The 22,318-nt window shown below is 40.6% G+C and overlaps 1 protein-coding gene across 6 annotated transcripts in view; it reads left to right on the plus strand.

Moving 5' to 3' along the window:
* The window catches only part of LOC139765003 (hematopoietic prostaglandin D synthase-like), a 205,735-nt gene that overhangs the window by 34,888 nt on the left and 148,529 nt on the right, over positions 1-22,318 (plus strand). For 4 of the 6 annotated variants that reach the window (XM_071692058.1, XM_071692056.1, XM_071692055.1 and 1 more), the window contains exon 5: positions 5,171-7,608. In XM_071692058.1, the coding sequence (XP_071548159.1) occupies positions 5,171-5,359 (189 nt within the window). In that variant the 3' untranslated portion in view covers positions 5,360-7,608. Of the gene's footprint in view, positions 1-5,170; positions 7,609-18,852; positions 18,961-22,318 lie in introns of those variants that run through there. The other 2 variants (XM_071692060.1, XM_071692059.1) reach the window with 1 other exon arrangement.

The following is a 22,318-nucleotide window of genomic DNA, read 5'->3' on the forward strand; positions in this document are numbered from 1 at the left end:
GGCCACACTCGCAACTAATATAAAATTGTTGGGGTCCACTATTCCTTCAAACTACCCATTTCGCTTTCCAAGATAATGTTCTCGACCAATCAATACATACCTTACAAAAATGTTGTTATGGTTGCGAGGGTGGGCTATGGATAGATTTTGTGTGCAGGAGGTGATGTGCTGAATAATGGATGTTTGTAGAAATATGTGGTGTGAATGTGTTTGATTGAGTAAGTAATGTAGGGTAAGAGTGATGTGTGGAAATTAAAAAGAGCGTGGTTGAGAGTGCAGAAGAGGGTCATTTTGAAATGGTTTGGGCACATGGATGAGAATGAGTGAGGAAAGATTGACCAAGAGGATATATGTGTTGGAGGTGGAGGGAACGAGGAGAAGTGCGAGACCAAATTGGAGGTGGGAAGATGGAGTGAAAAAGATTTTGAGTGATCGGGGCCTGAACATGCAGAAGGGTGAAAGGCGGGCAAGGAATAGAGTGAATTGGATCGATGTGGTATACCGGGGTCGACGTGCTGTCAGTGGATTGAATCAGGGCATGTGAAGCGTCTGGGGTAAACCATGGAAAGTTGTGTGGGGCCTGGATGAGGAAAGGGAGCTGTGATTTCGGTGCATTATTACATGACAGCTAGAGACTGAGTGTGAACGAATGGGGCGTTTGTTGTCTTTTCCTAGCGCTACCTCGCACACATGAGGGGGGAGGGGGATGTTATTCTATGTGCGGTAAGGTGGCGATGGGAATGAATAAAGGCAGACAGTATGAATTATGTACATGTGTATATATGTATATGTCTGTGTGTGTATATATATGTGTACATTGAGATGTATAGGTATGTATATTTGCGTGTGTGGACGTGTATGTATATACATGTGTATGGGGGTGGGTTGGGCCATTTCTTTCGTCTGTTTCCTTGCGCTACCTCGCAAACGCGGGAGACAGCGACAAAGGAAAATAAAAAAATAGATGAATAAGAAAAAAAAATTTTATTTATAATTTCATTATACTTTGTCGCTGTCTCCTGTGTTAGCGAGGTAGCGCAAGGAAAGAGATAAAAGAATGGCACAACCTACCCACAGACACATGTATATACATGTACATAATTCATACTGTCTGTCCTTATTCATTCCCATCGCTACCCCGCCAGACATGAAATGACAACCCCCTCCCCCCACATGTGTGTGAGGTAGCACTAGGAAAAGACAACAAAGGGTACATTCGTTCAAACTCAGTCTCTACCTGCCATGTATAATGCACGGAAACCACAGCTCCCTTTCCACATCCAGGCCCCACAAAACTTTCCATGGTTTAACTCAGACTCTTCACATGCCCTGGTTCGATCCATTGACAGCATGTTGACACCAGTATACCACATCGTTCCAATTCACTCTATTCCTTGAACACCTTTCACCCTCTTGCATGTTCAGGCCCTGATCACTCAAAATCTTTTTCACTCCATCTTTCACCTCCAATTTGGTCTCCCTCTTTTCCTTGTCCCTCCACCTCTGACACATATTTCTTCTTTGTCAATCTTTCCTCACTCATTCTCTCCATGTGACCAAACAATTTCCAAACACCCTCCTCTGCTCTCTCAACCACACTCTTTCTTTTACCACACATCTCTCTTACCCCTTCATTACTTACTCGATCAAACTACCTCACACCACATATTGTCCACAAACATCTCATTTACAGCACACCCACCCTCCTCTGCACAACTCTATCTATAGCCCACGCCTCGCAACCAAATAACATTGTAGGAACCACTATTCCTTCAAACATACCGATTTTTGCTTTCTGAGATAAAGTTCTGGCCTTCCACACATTTTCAACGCTCCCAGAATTTTTGCCCCCTCCCCCACCCTATCACTCACTTCCGCTTCCATGGTTCCATCTGCTGCCAAATCCACTCCCAGATATCAAAAACACTTCACTTCCTCCAGTTTTTCTTTTTTCAAACTTACCTCCCAATTGACTTGTCCCTCAACCTTACTGTACCTAATAACCTTGCTGTTATTCACATTTACTCTCAGCTTTCTTCTTTCACACACTTAACCAAACTCAGTCACCAGTTTCTGCAGTTTCTCACTTGAATCAGCCACCAGTGTTGTATCATCAGCGAACAACGACTGACTCACTTCCTAAGCTCTCTCATCCACAACACTCTGCATACTTGGCCCTCTTTCCAAAACTCTTGCATTCACCTCCTTAACAACCCCATCTATAAACAAATTTAACAATCATGGAGACATCATACACCCCTGCCGCAAACTGACATTTACTGAGAACCAGTCACTTTCCTCTCTTCCTACTCATACACATACCTTACATCCTCAATAAAAACTTTTCACTGCTTCTAACAACTTGCCTCCCACACCATATATTCTTAATACTTTCCAAAGAGCATCTCTATCAACTCTTATGCGTTTTCCAGATCCATAAATGCTACGTACAAATCCATTTGTTTTTCTAAGTATTTCTCACATACATTCTTCAAAGCAAACACCTGATCCACACATCCTCTACCACTTCTGAAACCACACTGCTCTTCCCCAGTCTGATGCTCTGTACATGCCTTCACCTTCTCAGTCAGTAACCTCCCATATAATTTCCCTGGGGATAGGGAAGAAAGAATACTTCCCACGTATTCCATGCATGTTGTAGAAGGCGACTAAAAGGGCGGGGGGGGGGGGCTGGAAATCCTCCCCCCCTCTTTCTTTTTTCCAAAAGATGGAACAGAGAATTGCGGGGCAGGTGAGGATATTCTCTCAAGGGTTCAGTCCTCTGTTCTTAACGCTACCTCGCTAATGCAGTAAATGGGGAATAGTATGAAAGAAAGTTGGTAAGGTTATTCAGTATATGTATGATTCATGGTGAGGTGCCTGAGGATTGGCAGAATGCTTGCATAGTGCCATTGTACAAAGGCAAAGGGGATAAAAGTGAGTATTCCTGGGAAAGTATATGGGAGGGTATTGATTGAGAGGGTGAAGACATGTACAGAGCATCAGATTGGGGAGAAGCAGTGTGGTTTCAGAAATGGTAGAGGATGTGTGGATCAGGTGTTTGCTTTGAAGAATGTATGTGAGAAATACTTAGAAAAGCAAATGGATTTGTGTGTAGCATTTATGGATCTGGAGAAGGCATATGATAGAGTTGATAGAGATGCTCTTTGGAAGGTATTAAGAATATATGGTGTGGGAGGCAAGTTGTTAGGAGTGAAAAGTTTTTATCGAGGATGTAAGGCATGTATACGTGTAGGAAGCGAGGAAAGTGATTTGTTCTCAGTGAATGTTGGTTTGCGGCAGGGATGTGTAATGTCTCCATGGTTGTTTGATTTGTTTATGGATTGGGTTGTTAGGGAGGTGAATGCAAGAGTTTTGGAAAGAGCGGCAAGTATGCAGTCTGTTAAGGATGAGAGAGGTTGGGAAGTGAGTCAGTTGTTGTTTACTGATGATACAGCGCTGGTGGCTGATTTGTGTGAGAAACTGCAGAAGCTGGTGACTGAGTTTAGTAAAGTGTGTGAAAGAAGAAAGCTGAGAGCAAGGTTACTAGGTACAGTAGGGTTGAGGGACAAGTCAATTGGGAGGTAAGTTTGATTGGAGAAAAACTGGAGGAAGCGAAGTGTTTTAGATATCTGGGAGTGGATTTGGCAGCGGATGGAACCATGGTAGTGGAAGTGAATCATAGGTTTGGGGAGGGGGCGAAAGTTCTGGGAGCATTGAAGAATGTGTGAAAGTTGAGAACATTATCTTGTAAAGCAAAAATGGGTATGTTTGAAGGAATAGTGGTTCCAACAATGTTACATGGTTGTGAGGCATGGGCTATGGATAGAGTTGTGCAGAGGAGGGTGGATATGCTGGAAATGAGATGTTTGAATACAATATGTGGTGTGAGGTAGTTTGATCGAGTGAGTAACGTAAGGGTAAGAGAGATGTGTGGTAGTGAAAAGAGTGTGGTTGAGAGAGCAGAAATGGTTTGGTCACATGGAGAGAATGAGTGAGGAAAGATTGACCAAGAGGATATATGTGTCAGAGGTGACAGGAACGAGGAGAAGTGGGAGACCAAATTGGAGGTGGAAAGATGGAGTGAAAAAGATTTTGAGTGATTGGGGCCTGAACATGCAGGAGGGTGAAAGGCGTGCAAGGAATAAAGTGAATTGGAACGATGTGGTATACCAGGGTCGATGTGCTGTCAGTGGATTGAAGCAGGGCATGTGAAGCGTCTGGGGTAAACCATGGAAAGTTCTGTGGGGACTGGATGTGGAAAGGGAGCTGTGGTTTTGGTGCATTATTACATGACAGCTAGAGACTGAGTGTGAACGAATGTGGCCTTTGTTGTCTTTTCCTAGCGCTACCTCGCGCACATACGGGGGAAGGGGGTTGTTATTTCATGTGTGGTGGGGTGGCGATGGGAATGAATAAAGGCAAACAGTATGAATTATGTACATGTGTATATATGTATATGTCTGTGTGTGTATATATATGTATACGTTGAGATGTATAGGTATGTATATTTGCGTGTGTGGACGTATGTATATACATGTGTATGTGGGTGGGATGGGCCATTCTTTCGTCTTTTTCCTTGCGCTACCTCGCTAATGCGGGAGACATCGACAAAGTGAAATAAATAGACATATAAAATATATATACAAATGTATTCTGGAGGTTTGCTGAGAACCATAAAGGAAAATGAAACATGATAGGTCATGTTTCATTTTTCCCCATAGTTATCAGCTGATCCTAGATCACGCACATCATTGTGGCCTACTGCAATATTCGAGAGGTGTTATTTCACCCAGTTTTCAGGAGTTGTTTGCATGTATCCCTCCCACAAAGGCTTGACTCTGTAACTCGTATCTGGCTGCTGCTTCCCAAGTATTTTTGTGGAGACCAGCCACTTGAGGATTCACTATTATGATACCTCCTCCTAATCCATTAACATTAATGTTATGGAATTCTCTTCCTTTTTTAAATTTCTTCTCATCTTGCAACCTTTTTACCTTCAAAAACTTTCCATTACCTGGCTAGCTCTGATTAATTTTGTAATTCTGTTTCTTACCTTATTTTCCTGTCTCTTGAGAAGGCCATGACTGGGGTATGTTTTGTTTATGCCATGTTGGTCACTGTGAATAAAAAAAAAGTACACTGTTTATTTCTAGACATACCTTCACAGATGACGTGGGTGGATGTGTTTGTGGCAGCTTACCTGGACATTTACGAGAGTCTTCTTCCTGGGATGCTGGAGGGGCACCCCAAGTGCCAATGTCTGTTGGCCCGCGTCAAGGACCTTCCCCCTATCAAAGCCTGGCTGCAGGAGCGTCCTGCCTTTCATAAATTTGAGGATCCAGAGGGAATCTTCTAGTATGCTTCAAGACAATACCAACTCTCCATGTCCTCTTTCTCTTTGATATTCATCAATGATATTTTTTGTAATATATATCTTGCTTCACACTGCACCAAGTTATAATAAACATCTGAAAATATTTGCCATTATGCATATTACTTGAAGAAGATTTTGACTTATTTTCATCTTAATGAGATATTATTGATGGGTTAAATCTGTCAGAAATGAACATGGATGATTTGATTCAAATGTAGAAAACCTTTTAGAAAGACTGATGTCTATGACAAAGATCTATAAGACTTCACCGTAGAGGATTTGTTCCAATTTGGAAGAGGTCATGGAATTGCGCTTTAAACATTAAAAGCCATGGGGCACTAGGAAGCCAAGTCTTCACTGATTGGAGTTTCCTTATTGGCAGAGTACCACAGTTGATATGTAATTCACTATCATATGCTGCATTAAACAGAAAACTTGACGTGTAGTAACAAATCCTTGCCACTAAAGACACTCATAAACCCCTTTAATGCTGTTTGTTTTGAAATGGTTTTCAACATGAAATGCTGAAAGTCACTGCAAAGGCAGGTGAAATCTGGCTTATCTGCTTTAGATGTGGTTCATTTTATGGATGAATGTTGACAGAAAACAACTACTGTATCATAAATGCTTTCAGAATGTATGTATTCTTGATAGCTCTCTAAAAATGAAAGTCAGAATTTTGGCAAATTAACCCTCAGAAGGCATAATGTACACCATATCAACAAAACAAAAAAGAAACCGAATAGAAGTTTGGAAGACCACCTAAACCCTGTGGAGATGTTCACAAACACCCAGGTGACAGCACGTTTCCAGTGTTAACATTCTGCTCTTAGACAGATGAGTCTGTATTTCTTGAGGTCCATATCATATGTATACATTATTATTGATATACAAGTGTAAACAAATACAAAGCAGTGGAAAAAGAAACTGTACAATTAAACAATGAGAAAACAGTCACTTGAATGCATTGACAGACCTCAAGGAGATATTTCTGCAGCTTATCTCTGAACCTCCCACTTGTGGTTTCAAGGCCACCATCAGAGTGTATATTACTCTCCCCAGCAGTTTCATATGATCCATCGGTGTAGCATAACTCAAGAATAAGTTTTGTGACTTATTTACAACTTGTTGCATAAAATTTGATGATGGAATATGTTTGGCCACTATAATGAGTAAATTGAAACTTTTTCATGGGTGGATCAAAGGTAGCCTTGGACATCTCATCATTACAATAGGAATCCTTTTGGTGAGCTTTTAAAAGTGATAAGCTTAACAAAAGTCTTGTCCTACATGGAAGCTGAATACTGGAAAAAGTAGTCTTGCATGGAATAGGTTAAATGGCTTGGAATACCCTGCGAAAAGACTTTATCATATCCAGCAGCAGCATAAGCAAGTATATATGGTCAACAAGCCTAATTATCCATGATTCTTGCCACTTGCTGAATGTTCCATGAACATGGCCCTGTCTTATAAATCCAAATATCCCTTGGACTTTGGGGAAAAGTTTAAGAAATTAGGATTTGTCTGAAGATACAGATGGAAGAAGCCAGCGTCTTTACTCAGCAAGTCGTTGTTGGCTTAAAAGTTATCTCAACAGGTGTTGGTACAAACTTAGCAGTGCACTTGGTATGAATATTTGAATACCCTCATTATTTAGCTCTAGTTAGTTGAAGACTTTAGTAGATTGATAACATTTACATACAAGTCATGCCTATTCAATATGAACATTGAGACTTTGGTGATGTTATAGTTATCAGGAATGCATTTTTCATGATTAGAAGTATTAACTACAAAACACAGGATATGATACTCATTCCATAATGCCCTTTTCAGACCTTGTTTGGAGCATGCTGTTCAGTTATGGTTACCAAACATGATCAAAGATGAAAAAAGGGAGATTGAATTCACTGAAGAGCAAGAAAACTAATGCCATTGTTCACAATAAGCCTTTTAAAAAAGGCTAGGTAGATTGAAAATTACTCTTTCTAAGAAAGAGCATAATCTGAGAACTAATCTTTTTTGCAAAATAAGACAATTTTGATAAAGTTTTTGTCCATTAAAGGTTCAGTAGCCCTGAGTATTGATATGAAGTTAGAATGATGTAATAGCAATATGGGCAATGGTTTCTTTGGCTTTAGATTAGTAGGACATTTGAATAAATTGCCAGTAGATGATGTCGCTGTGAAACTACTGTTATGTACTGTTTTAAAAATATATTTTTTCATGTCAGATTGAGCCTTTGTCATAGAAAACCTCACTACAGTCAGAGGGATGAACTCCCCTTTCCATGTTTCTTTTTCTATAAAATTTCCATGGCAGTATAATCTCTCCATACTATAAAATGTTCCTTCTCAGTTTTTTCCTGTCATCAGTCATCCTTGAAGGGAAGGTGCCTTCTGCTTTACAACTTAATCTACCTCAAAAATTTTTAAGATCTCCAGCAGATTATCTTGTCATAGATCATCAGATCTCTTTTTATCTGTCCTTCCCATATATTTTTATATATTTTTATATATTTTCATATTTTTATATTTTATATTGTGCAAATTTCTTACAAGCCATGACACATGATCATGGCAAACATTCCAGTTAACAAACATGTGAGCGATGATAGATCAGAAGGCTTAGAATGGTAAAATTTCTAATCTTTTCACAATAACATATTTTTCATAGTGAGCAACTAACAAGGTTAGTCTTTTGGTTTGCAGAAACAGAACTAACATTTTACTAGTGTAGTCTTGCTTATCTTGAAGTTGTATTTAAGCAAGTGGCCTATCTTTAGTGCAGACTTTGTGTCTTTGCATGTACATTTTTGTTTCAACATTTTCAATTCGGTAGCATGATGGGTCACAGCTGAGTGAGTGTCTTTGCAACCAATATCTAAGTGATTGGTGGTTTTGTGTGACTACTGATGTGCTCTCCCTCATGTCACTCAATCATTCACTAGTGCATTACTTTGAAGTAATTTTAGATGATTGATATAATGAAAGTATTGGTGATCATAACAGTAGTAATTCTCATCATTATTAGCACAAAACAGTCAGTAACAAGGCTATGAAACAAGTATGCCAAACTTAAATCTGTGTAAGAAAGCACAAAATAGCTTCTTTTAGTGATTATATAAAGGTGTTCTATGATGAAAGTTTCTAAAAACTTTTGATATACCAACCTGATTTGCTTAAGATTATATTAAGTAATTGTTTGTGGATGGTACAATTTAGATGTAGTACATTATACATAACAGGTACAAAGAAGCCAATGTTTTGCATTACACTAGAGACTGTACAACAACGGTACATACCTTTTACTTTACTTAATTCTCCATACACCTCAGATGATCAATAGAGCATTGATGAATTGTGTCCACTGACTTCAATCTTGTACTCATTCTATAACCTCCATTGCATTCAAAGTTTTCCAGTGTATTTCTCTCAGAGTAGATCTCTGCCGGGTATCCTTTGGCCTTCCTTATGCATTTCCTCCTATTTGACTGACAACCCATTGTTAGTTTTGGTAGTTTGTCTGAAATCTTTCTTAAAACATTCCCATGACACTTTCATTTGCTCATTAAAACTCTGTCAAAGACTGCTGACTGCTACTTTCATTGAGTAGTGCCTTACTTTCAAGATCAAATCATTGTAACTCTTAAATCGTCATATCCAGATTTATTCAACCCCAGCTTGACTTCGCTTTCACTTCCTACAATAACACTGCATATACTGAATCTATCTGCTGAATAACAGTAGTTTTGTCTTTATTGTTAGTCCCATGCCTATCCACAGCCAGTGCTACAGTTAGTGTGAGGAAACTTATTAGTAAAAGTTTGAGGCTCAGCCACAAAATATTACAGGAGACTAATTTTGAGTAAATAGAAGAGATAGCTGCACATCAAGACCTTGAGTGACAGGCATCAGTTAAATGCCTACTGATGAGTTTGAAATGGCCAACCTAGCCCTCAGACAAGGCAAGTTTTTGGATCCTCTTTATCGAGGGAAAGGTATTGTGACCAGGACACATTAAAATATTTTTCACTTAGAATTCAAGCAGTTAGTAAATGTTTACTGTGGTTGTATTCTTTTCCCTTTATCACTAGTATTTGATTCACACAGTGGAATGAATGTATATGCAACCATACACATTAACCTATTCTCTACTGCCTACTGTAGATTTAAGATACCCCCATGTGTGAAGGATTTCAAATGAATCAAGGGGCCAATTATTTCATATTTTGACTTTTGAAATTGGTAGGGAACTTATTTCTGAGTAAAAAAGGCATGTGCAGAATAGAGTGAATTGGAATGATGTGGAATAATGGGGTCAACATGCCATCAATGGACTGAATCAGTGCTTGGGAAACATCTAGGGTAAACCATGGAAAGTTCTACAGGGCCTGGATGTTGATGGGGAGCTGTGGTTTCAGTGCATAACATGAGATAGCTCATCTGTGAATGTGAGCAGATGTGGCTTTTCTGTGTCTGTTTCCTGATGTTACCTCGTTGACACTGTTTCATGTGGGACGGGATGGCATTGGGAATGGATGGAGGTGAACAAGTATGAATATGTACATGTGTATGTATATATATGTATTTATAAATGTATATATACATGTATGTTGTGTATATGTATATATATGTGTATGCGAGAGGATGTGTCTTTCTTTGTCTGTTTCCTGGCACTGGCACTGGCACTGGTAGCTGTGATTTCGTTGCATTACACATGACAGCTAGAGACTGAGTGTGAACGAATGTGGTCTTTTTTGTCTGTTTTCCTGGGGCTACCTCACTGAAGTAGGGGTGGTGATGCTGTTTCCTGTGGGGCGGGTAGCACCAGGAATGGATGAAAGCAAGCAAGTATGAATATGTACATGTATATATATATATTTATATGTGTAGCACCAGGAACAGATGAAAGCAAGCAAGTATAAATATGTACATGTATATATACATATATTTATATGTTTCCCATTTTAGAAAGTTAAAATACAAGGAGGGGAGGATTTCTGGCCCCCTGCTCCCGTCCCCTCTAGTCGCCTTCTACGACACGTGAGGAATGTTGTATGGTTGCGATGTGTGGGCAATGGATAGAGTTGTGTGCAGGAGGGTGGATGTGCTGGAAATGAGATGTTTGAGGACAATATGTGATGTGAGGTGGTTTGATTGAGTAAGTAATGTAAGGGTAAGAGAGATGTGTGGAACTAAAAAGAGCATGGTTGAGAGAGCAGAAGAGGGTGTTTTGAAATGGTTTGGGCACATGGAGAGAATGAGTGAGGAAAGATTGACCAAGAGGATATATGTGTCGGAGGTGAAGGGAACGAGGAGAAGTGGGAGACCAAATTGGAGGTGGAAAGATGGAGTGAAAAAGATTTTGAGTGATCGGGGCCTGAACATGCAGGAGGGTGAATGGCGGGCAAGGAATAGAGTGAATTGGATCGATGTGGTATACCGGGGTCGACGTGCTGTCAGTGGATTGAATCAGGGCATGTGAAGCGTCTGGGGTAAACCATGGAAAGTTGTGTGGGGCCTGGATGTGGAAAGGGAGCTGTGGTTTCGGGCATTATTACATGACAGCTAGAGACTGAGTGTGAACGAATGGGGCCTTTGTTGTCTTTTCCTAGCGCTACCTCACACACATGAGGGGGGAGGGGATGTTATTCCATGTGTGGCGAGGTGGCGATGGGAATAAATAAAGGCAGACAGTATGAATTATGTACTTGTGTATATATGTATATGTCTGTGTGTGTATATATATGTGTACTTTGAGATGTATAGGTATGTATATTTGCGTGTGTGGACGTGTATATATATATATACAAGTGTATGGGGGTAGGTTGGGCCATTTCTTTTGTCTGTTTCCTTGTGCTACCTCGCAAACGCGGGAGACAGCAACAAAGCAAAATAAATGAAATAAATAGATAATTTATATGTAAGTGAGTGTTTATTCATATGTATGTATATGTGTGTATATGGGCGTTTAGTGTATATATATATGTGTATATGAGTGGATGGGCCATTCTTCATCCGTTTCCTGGCACTACCTTGCTGATGTGGGAAACAACAATTATGTATAATGAATATATGAATAGATATATATATGTATATATATTTTTTCATTTATTATACTTAATCGCTGTCTCCCACTTTAGTGAGGTAGTGTAAGGAAACAGACAACGAATGGCCCAACCCACCCATATACACATGTATATACATAAACGCCCACACACGTGCATATATATATATATATATATATATATATATATATATATATATATATATATATATATATATATATATATTTTTTTTTTTTTATACTTTGTCGCTGTCTCCCGCGTTTGCGAGGTAGCGCAAGTAAACAGACGAAAGAAATGGCCCAACCCCCCCCATACACATGAATATACATACGTCCACACACGCAAATATACATACCTACACAGCTTTCCATGGTTTACCCCAGACGCTTCACATGCCTTGATTCAATCCACTGACAGCACGTCAACCCCGGTATACCACATCGCTCCAATTCACTCTATTCCTTGCCCTCCTTTCACCCTCCTGCATGTTCAGGCCCCGATCACACAAAATCTTTTTCACTCCATCATTCCACCTCCAATTTGGTCTCCCTCTTCTCCTTGCTCCCTCCACCTCCGACACATATATCCTCTTGGTCAATCTTTCCTCACTCATTCTCTCCATGTGCCCAAACCACTTCAAAACACCCTCTTCTGCTCTCTCAACCATGCTCTTTTTATTTCCACACATCTCTCTTACCCTTACGTTACTCACTCGATCAAACCACCTCACACCACACATTGTCCTCAAACATCTCATTTCCAGCACATCCATCCTCCTGCGCACAACTCTATCCATAGCCCACGCCTCGCAACCATACAACATTGTTGGAACCACAATTCCTTCAAACATACCCATTTTTGCTTTCCGAGATAATGTTCTCGACTTCCACACATTCTTCAAGGCCCCCAGAATTTTCACCCCCTCCCCCACCCTATGATCCACTTCCGCTTCCATGGTTCCATCCGCTGCCAGATCCACTCCCAGATATCTAAAACACTTCACTTCCTCCAGTTTTTCTCCATTCAAACTCACCTCCCAATTGACTTGACCCTCAACCCTACTGTACCTAATAACCTTGCTCTTATTCACATTTACTCTTAACTTTCTTCTTCCACACACTTTACCAAACTCAGTCACCAGCTTCTGCAGTTTCTCACATGAATCAGCCACCAGCGCTGTATCATCAGCGAACAACAACTGACTCACTTCCCAAGCTCTCTCATACCCAACAGACTTCATACTTGCCCCTCTTTCCAAAACTCTTGCATTTACCTCCCTAACAACCCCATCCATAAACAAATTAAACAGCCATGGAGACATCACACACCCCTGCCGCAAACCTACATTCACTGAGAACCAATCACTTTCCTCTCTTCCTACACGTACACATGCCTTACATCCTCGATAAAAACTTTTCACTGCTTCTAACAACTTTCCTCCCACACCATATATTCTTAATACCTTCCACAGAGCATCTCTATCAACTCTATCATATGCCTTCTCCAGATCCATAAATGCTACATACAAATCCATTTGCTTTTCTAAGTATTTCTCACATACATTCTTCAAAGCAAACACCTGATCCACACATCCTCTACCACTTCTGAAACCACACTGCTCTTCCCCAATCTGATGCTCTGTACATGCCTTCACCCTCTCAATCAATACCCTCCCATATAATTTACCAGGAATACTCAACAAACTTATACCTCTGTAATTTGAGCACTCACTCTTATATATATATATATATATATATTATCCCTGGGGATAGGGGAGAAAGAATACTTCCCACGTATTCCCTGCGTGTCGTAGAAGGCGACTAAAAGGGAAGAGAGCGGGGGGGCTGGAAATCCTCCCCTCTCAATTCTTTTTAATTTTTCCAAAAGAAGGAACAGAGAAGGGGGCCAGGTGAGCATATTCCCTCAATGGCCCAGTCCTCTGTTCTTAACACTACCTCGCTAACGCGGGAAATGGCGAATAATTTGAAAAAAAAAAAAAAAATATATATATATATATATATATATATATATATATATATATATATATATATATATATATATATATTTTTTTTTTTGCTTTGACGCTGTCTCCCGCGTTTGCGAGGTAGCGCAAGGAAACAGACGAAAGAAATGGCCCAACCCACCCCCATACACATGTATATACATACGTCCACACACGCAAATATACATACCTACACAGCTTTCCATGGTTTACCCCAGACGCTTCACATGCCTTGATTCAATCCACTGACAGCACGTCAACCCCGGTATACCACATCGCTCCAATTCACTCTATTCCTTGCCCTCCTTTCACCCTCCTGCATGTTCAGGCCCCGATCCCACAAAATCTTTTTCACTCCATCTTTCCACCTCCAATTTGGTCTCCCTCTTCTCCTCGTTCCCTCCACCTCCGACACATATATCCTCTTGGTCAATCTTTCCTCACTCATTCTCTCCATGTTACCAAACCATTTCAAAACACCCTCTTCTGCTCTCTCAACCACGCTCTTTTTATTTCCACACATCTCTCTTACCCTTACGTTACTTACTCGATCAAACCACCTCACACCACACATTGTCCTCAAACATCTCATTTCCAGCACATCCATCCTCCTGCGCACAACTCTATCCATAGTCCACGCCTCGCAACCATACAACATTGTTGGAACCACTATTCCTTCAAACATACCCATTTTTGCTTTCCGAGATAATGTTCTCGACTTCCACACATTCTTCAAGGCTCCCAGAATTTTCGCCCCCTCCCCCACCCTATGATCCACTTCCGCTTCCATGGTTCCATCCGCTGCCAGATCCACTCCCAGATATCTAAAACACTTCACTTCCTCCAGTTTTTCTCCATTCAAACTCACCTCCCAATTGACTTGACCCTCAACCCTACTGTACCTAATAACCTTGCTCTTATTCACATTTCCTCTTAACTTTCTTCTTTCACACACTTTACCAAACTCAGTCACCAGCTTCTGCAGTTTCTCACATGAATCAGCCACCAGCACTGTATCATCAGCGAACAACAACTGACTCACTTCCCAAGCTCTCTCATCCCCAACAGACTTCATCCTTGCCCCTCTTTCCAAAACTCTTGCATTCACCTCCCTAACAACCCCATCCATAAACAAATTAAACAACCATGGAGACATCACACACCCCTGCCGCAAACCTACATTCACTGAGAACCAATCACTTTCCTCTCTTCCTACACGTACACATGCCTTACATCCTCGATAAAAACTTTTCACTGCTTCTAACAACTTGCCTCCCACACCATATATTCTTAATACCTTCCACAGAGCATCTCTATCAACTCTATCATATGCCTTCTCCAGATCCATAAATGCTACATACAAATCCATTTGCTTTTCTAAGTATTTCTCACATACATTCTTCAAAGCAAACACCTGATCCACACATCCTCTACCACTTCTGAAACCACACTGCTCTTCCCCAATCTGATGCTCTGTACATGCCTTCACCCTCTCAATCAATACCCTCCCATACAATTTGCCAGGAATACTCAACAAACTTATACCTCTGTAATTTGAGCACTCACTCTTATCCCCTTTGCCTTTGTACAATGGCACTATGCATGCATTCCGCCAATCCTCAGGCACCTCACCATGAGTCATACATACATTAAATAACCTTACCAACCAGTCAACAATACAGTCACCCCCTTTTTTAATGAATTCCACTGCAATACCATCCAAACCTGCTGCCTTGCCGGCTTTCATCTTCCGCAAAGCTTTTACTACCTCTTCTCTGTTTACCAAATCATTTTCCCTAACCCTCTCACTTTGCACACCACCTCGACCAAAACACCCTATATCTGCCACTCTATCATCAAACACATTCAACAAACCTTCAAAATACTCACTCCATCTCCTCACATCACCACTACTTGTTATCACCTCCCCATTTGCGCCCTTCACTGAAGTTCCCATTTGCTCCCATGTCTTACGCACTTTATTTACCTCCTTCCAGAACATCTTTTTATTCTCCCTAAAATTTAATGATACTCTCTCACCCCAACTCTCATTTGCCCTTTTTTTCACCTCTTGCACCTTTCTCTTGACCTCCTGTCTCTTTCTTTTATACGTCTCCCACTCAATTTCATTTTTTCCCTGCAAAAATCGTCCAAATGCCTCTCTCTTCTCTTTCACTAATACTCTTACTTCTTCATCCCACCACTCACTACCCTTTCTAATCAACCCACCTCCCACTCTTCTCATGCCACAAGCATCTTTTGCGCAATCCATCACTGATTCCCTAAATACATCCCATTCCTCCCCCACTCCCCTTACTTCCATTGTTCTCACCTTTTTCCATTCTGTACTCAGTCTCTCCTGGTACTTCCTCACACAAGTCTCCTTCCCAAGCTCACTTACTCTCACCACCCTCTTCACCCCAACATTCACTCTTCTTTTCTGGAAACCCATACAAATCTTCACCTTAGCCTCCACAAGATAATGATCAGACATCCCTCCAGTTGCACCTCTCAGCACATTAACATCCAAAAGTCTCTCTTTCGCGCGCCTGTCAATTAACACGTAATCCAATAACGCTCTCTGGCCATCTCTCTTACTTACATAAGTATACTTATGTAAATCTCGCTTTTTAAACCAGGTATTCCCAATCATCAGTCCTTTTTCAGCACATAAATCTACAAGCTCTTCACCATTTCCATTTACAACACTGAACACCCCATGTATACCAATTATTCCCTCAACTACCACATTACTCATCTTTGCATTCAAATCACCCAACACTATAACCCGGTCTCGTGCATCAAAACCACTAACACACTCATTCAGCTGCTCCCAAAACACTTGCCTCTCATGATCTTTCTTCTCATGCCCAGGTGCATATGCACCAATGATCACCCATCTCTCTCCATCAACTTTCAGTTTTACCCATATTAATCGAGAATTTACTTTCTTACATTCTATCACATACTTCCACAACTCCTGTTTCAGGAGTACTGCTACTCCTTCCCTTGCTCTTGTCCTCTCACTAACCCCTGACTTTACTCCCAAGACATTCCCAAACCACTCTTCCCCTTTACCCTTGAGCTTCATTTCACTCAGAGCCAAAACATCCAGGTTCCTTTCCTCAAACATACTACCTATCTCTCCTTTTTTCACATCTTGGTTACATCCACACACATTTAGGCACCCCAATCTGAGCCTTCGAGGAGGATGAGCACTCCCCGCGTGACTCCTTCTTCTGTTTCCCATTTTAGAAAGTTAAAGAAATACAAGGAGGGGAGGATTTCTGTACTTATACATTTCAACATATACATGCATATACCTATGCAGACATATACATATGCACACATGTACATATTTACACTTGCTGCCTTCATCCATTCCCTCCACACATGAAATAACATCCCCCTCCAGCGAGGTAGTTTCAGGAAAAGACAAAAAAGGCCACATTCATTCACACTCAGTCGCCAGCTTTCATGTGTAATGCACTGAAACCACAGCTCCCTTTCCAAATCCAGGCCCACAGACTTTCCATGGTTTCCCTCAGACGCTTCACATGCTCTGGTTTAATCCATTGACAGCACATCAACCCCGGTATACCACGTCTTTTCAATTCACTCTATTCCTTGAATGCCTTTTACCCTCCTGTATGTTCAGGCCCCAATTGCTCAAAATCTTTTTCACTCTGTCCTCCCACCTCCTATTTGGTCTCCCGCTTCTTGTTCCCTCCACCTCTGACACATATATCCTCTTTGTCAGCCTTTCCTCACCATTCTCTCCATATGTCCGGACCATTTCGACACACCCTCTTTTGCTCTCTCAACCGCACTCTTTTTATTACCACACATCTCTTACCCTTTTATTACTTACTTGATCAAACCACCTCACACCACATATTGTTCTCAAACAATCCATTTCCTACACATCAACCCTCCTCAGAGGAGTATATGCCTATCTATAGCCTGTGCCTCGCAACTATATGATATTGTTGGAACTACTCTTCCTTCAGACATACCCATTTTCACACTGTGATAACATTCTCTCTTTCCACACATTCTTCATCTCTCCCAGAATCTTTGCCTCCTCACCCACCCTATAACTCACTTCCACTTTTATGGTTCCATTTGCTGCAAAGGCCACTCCCAGATATCTGAAATACTTTTCTTCATATTTTTCCATTCAAACTCACATTCCAACTAACTTGTCCCTCAACCCTGCTGAACCTAATAGCCTTGCTCTTATTCACATTTACTCTCAACTTTCTCCTTTCACACACTTTTGCAAACTTGGTCACCAACCTCTGCAGTTTCTCTTTCACATCATCCACCGGTGCTATATCATCAGTGAATAACAACTGACTGCATACTTGCATCTCCTTCCCCCTTCAAAACTTCCTAATCCCCCATCCATAAACAAATTAAACAACCATGGGGACATTACACACCCCTGTCACAGATGCAAACCGACCTTAACTGGGATCCAATCGCTCTCCTGTCTTCTTTCTCATAATATATGCCATACACCCTTGATGAAAACTTCTCACTGCTTCTCCTTACCTCCCACACCATATGCTCTTACGACCTTTCACAGAGCATCTCAATGCAGCCTGTCATATGCCTTCTCCAGATCCATAAATGCCACAGACAGATCCATCTGTTTCTCTTAAGTATTTCTCACACACATTCTTCGAAGCAAACACCTGATCCACACGTCCTTTACCACTTTTGAAACCACATTGCTCCACCCCAGTCTGATGCTCTGTACATTTTCCAGGAATACTCAACAAACTTATGCCTCTGTAGTTTGAACACTCGCCTTTATCCCCTTTGTATTTGTACAATGGCACTATACAAGCATTCTGTGAATCCTCAAGCTCTTGTTTGTGAGGGGAAATTCCTGTTAGTGCTGCCATACACATTAGTGTAATTTTCCTCTTCAAATCTTTTTTTATTTTCATTTTTGTTAATGCAGCCACTAAGGAACCCAAATATAGTAGTGTAATGAAATTAGAAAAAAATGTGGAAATGGAAAAACTTTGTACATTCATGCATCTGGCAGTGGGCCTGGGGTCAAAGACAGCCTGGCAGTGAGTGGACATCCTACTTTCCCTTCTGAAGTTTTGATAACTTCTGACTTGTATACTAAGAAACAATTAGCTTATTGTCTGGCATCAGTCTTGAGTGATGCTTTATCGTAATACTGTCACCATTTCCTCCCCTCCAATACCTCAGGAGCTTAATTTCAAAGGATGTTGTGATAATTGCACCCTGCAGTCGATGTATGTTATACAGTATTAGGTGTTGCTGTCACAGAACCAGCAGTAGATGGGTTAATAAGTAACTAGTTGCTTAGACTAAATAGGTAAATAAGTATATACTAAATTACCCTGCATTCTCTGCACACAGATGCAAACACATTACAACAATGACTTGTGGTCCTCACCAGTCGATGTGGCCAGCATCCAGAAAGTTGCAGGAGACTCATAAGGATAGAAGAGTCCCAAGGGGCAGGATGTAAGTAGATAAACTGTACATGTTTGCATTATTTTTGGTGACAAAAAAAAATTCAGTGTATATGTAGGGTAAATGCGACTAACTAAATGCAGTGAGGTGTTTTTTTTTCAGGTGAGTAGCGCATGTGTGTAAATAGAAAGGAAGGAAGGTGGTAAAGGTAGTTCTGTATCAAGGATATATGAATTCACAGTGGTTGCTTAATCTGTTTATAGATAGGGTGGTGAAGAAGGTAAATGTAATGTTGATAGAACAATTGGTGGGTTTATAGGGTATTTAGGTTAAGTGATTTTCTGTTTGCATATAACATGACATTGGTGGTAGTCTCCAAGAAGAGACAGTAAAAGCTAGCACAATGATAGAGTTTGAGAGTGTGAAAGGAGAAAGTTGAGTCAGTGTGAACAAAAGGAAGGTACTGAGGTGCAGCAGGGATATAAGACAGAATGGCTTGAACATAAGTTTGATAGAAGGAGAATCTAGAGAAAGTGGAATGGTCATGATGATGGACAGAACCATGGGAGCTAAAGTGAGTCATAGAGTGGAAGGGATAGCTGAGGTCCTGGTTGCATTAAGGAGCATGTGGAAGAAGTCAGTGTCTGTTAGGGTGGAGATGGGGTATGTTTGAAGGTACAGTACTCCTGATAGTTCTATATGCATGGAAGCCTTTGGCCTAAAGAAAAAATGGATGCATTGGAAATGAAATACCTGAGGAGGATATGTGGTGTGAGGTGAGTGTATAATATAAGGAATAACCATATGAGAGAGAGAGAGAGTAATCACACTCTAAGAGAGTGGACCAAGGTGTTTTGAAATTATTCCGTCTTGGGGAAAGGAGTTGTGAAGACTTGTATAAGAGGCTGTACATGTAACAAATGAAGGGAGCAAGGGCAAAGGAAGACTGAGGAGAAGGAGAGAGGAAGTGAAGGAAGCTTTGGGGTGTCAGGGCCTGAACATTCAGGAGGGTGAGATATGTATGTTAGAGGAGCATTGGATTAATGTGGTGTATGTGGGCCAAGTTGCTGTCAGTAGGCTGAATCATGGGGCATTAAGTGGTCAGGGTAAACTGTGGAACAGACTGTGGGTTTTGGTTTAGGATGGTAGGTGATGTTTTCAGAATGTACATGACAACTACAGAATGGCTTTGTGCTAATGAGGCTGTAGCTTGTTTGTTCCTGATGTTACTTCCCTGATGTGAGAGAGGCAATTGAGAATTTTCATCGTAAAAATCTTCAGGGTTAGGATACTACCATGTATCTCCTGCAGGTCATGTAAAATGACTTAGAGGGGTAGTAGCAGGGGCATGAAATTGCTTCCCTTCTATCCTTTTTCTTTGGAAGTAGGAACATTAGGAGGAGCAAAGAGGACTTTTTCCCTGGTCTCATTTCCCAATGATACCAAGTCAAAGGACCTTCCTCAGAAGGGTCCTGGGGTTATTCCAGGACTCCTTTTCCAAGAGTTCCCTCAGCTTCAAGGCTGCACTACTTAAAGTAACTGGTAAATGATGGACTCCTTTAGAGTGAGTTCTTTGACGAGGCTGTACTCTTGATGATACAGCCTTACCAGAAGTGACTTCTCACATAGTGTAACCTCATGCAGATGCAGTGCAGCAACACCTGAGATCACTTACCTCATTTCCATTACAGCCTTTTGAATGTTTTATCCTCTGCACTGAACACTCTACTTAGTTTGTCTCACTTGTTCACCATATTACCATAGGAGTATATCCTCATTTATAATTCTCCTTATAGTTCTCTATTTACCTATGCTTATCAGCTCTTACTTACCTCTGAAGGGTTGTTCCTTGTTGACATCATCATATCAGTTGTTGAAATTCAGAGTTGTAATGATGTCCCTCCTGTCATACTTCTTCATCATGAAAAAGTCCAAAACCTGAACTCTGTTGTTGCTTAATTCCTTAAATTGACACTATTTATATTGCTTTCTATAGGGTCCTTTGCAGCAAACCAGATTCCTCTAAGAAGGGGACTAACCTGTGCCCAGGACTTTAGTTTGGGTCTAATGTGTGTAAAAAATTCAGATTATCTGTTTGTCCATGTGCTTTAAGGCAGTACTGACATATAGAATTATATACTCTACTCTTTTATACATGTTCAAATTATTCTACATAATTTCCTATTTGTACTGTATGAGAGGGGTATTGCCTATTTGTATATTATGGTAAAGGAGTTCTACACGTATGGGCCTGTTTCTGGAGTTCTCTCTACTATCATACAACTTCTTAAACTTTGGTATGCTTTCAGAAATTTATTGAATTTATTATTATTATTTATTTATTTATTTATTTATTTATTTATTTTGCTTTGTCGCTGTCTCCCACGTTAGCAAGGTAGCGCAAGGAAACAGACAAAAGAATGGCCCAACCCACCCACATACACATGTATATACATACACGTCCACACACGCAAATATACATACCTATACATCTCAATGTACACATATATATACACACACACATATACATATATACACATGTTCATAATTCATACTGTCTGCCTTTATTTATTATTATTACGTGTATGTATATACATGTGTATGTGGGTGGGTTGGGCCATTCTTTCGTCTTTTCCTTGCGCTACCTCGCTAATGCGGGAGACAGTGACAAAGTATAATGAATAAAAAGATAATTATTTTTACTTTCTTTATTCCATTCATATGCTATGATACTTTAGAAGTACTTCTTTTCATCCTTTTTAACGCCTCTGGTTGATTGTGTTTTACAAAGATCTGTATACTATTGACATCAAGCTGGTTTAGAAACTTTAAAGTTATAAACAACTCACCCTTTACTCTTCTCTCTCCTATGGTGGGCAAATTTGTGGCTTCTGTTTTCTCATAATAACCCAGCTATCAATTTTGGTACCATCTTTGTTCTCCTTTTCTGGACCTTATCTATTAAGTACAGTGACCAAAATTGAGAAGTATTTTATAAAGTTTTGTCCAGATGTATGCTGTGAATAGTTTGCTGAACAGTTCCTCATCCAGGCACCTAAATACAATTCATCATTTACCAACAGACTTACTACGTCCTTTGCTTTTGTCCTAAGGTGGACTTCTGATGGCAGGTTTGGTAGATTGTCAACTCCTAAGTCCCTCTCGATGATACCCATATTGAGAACCTTCTGTCACACTCTCATGCTCATTATTTTATATTTTCTAGGTGAGTTCTTTATTTCCCTCCTGACCATGGCAATATCTGCAAGCATATTCAGATATGAGTCTAGGCCGCTGGTAAGTTATTCATGAAAATAAAAAATGGCAATGGACCTGTCATTGAGAGCTGCAGCATGACATTGGTGACTCCAGTTGCTCTTAAGTGTGTCCTTTGGTCCCTTCCATTAAG

This window comes from Panulirus ornatus, chromosome 52, assembly GCF_036320965.1.
Source record: "Panulirus ornatus isolate Po-2019 chromosome 52, ASM3632096v1, whole genome shotgun sequence".
Classification (NCBI taxonomy): Eukaryota; Metazoa; Arthropoda; class Malacostraca; order Decapoda; family Palinuridae; genus Panulirus; species Panulirus ornatus.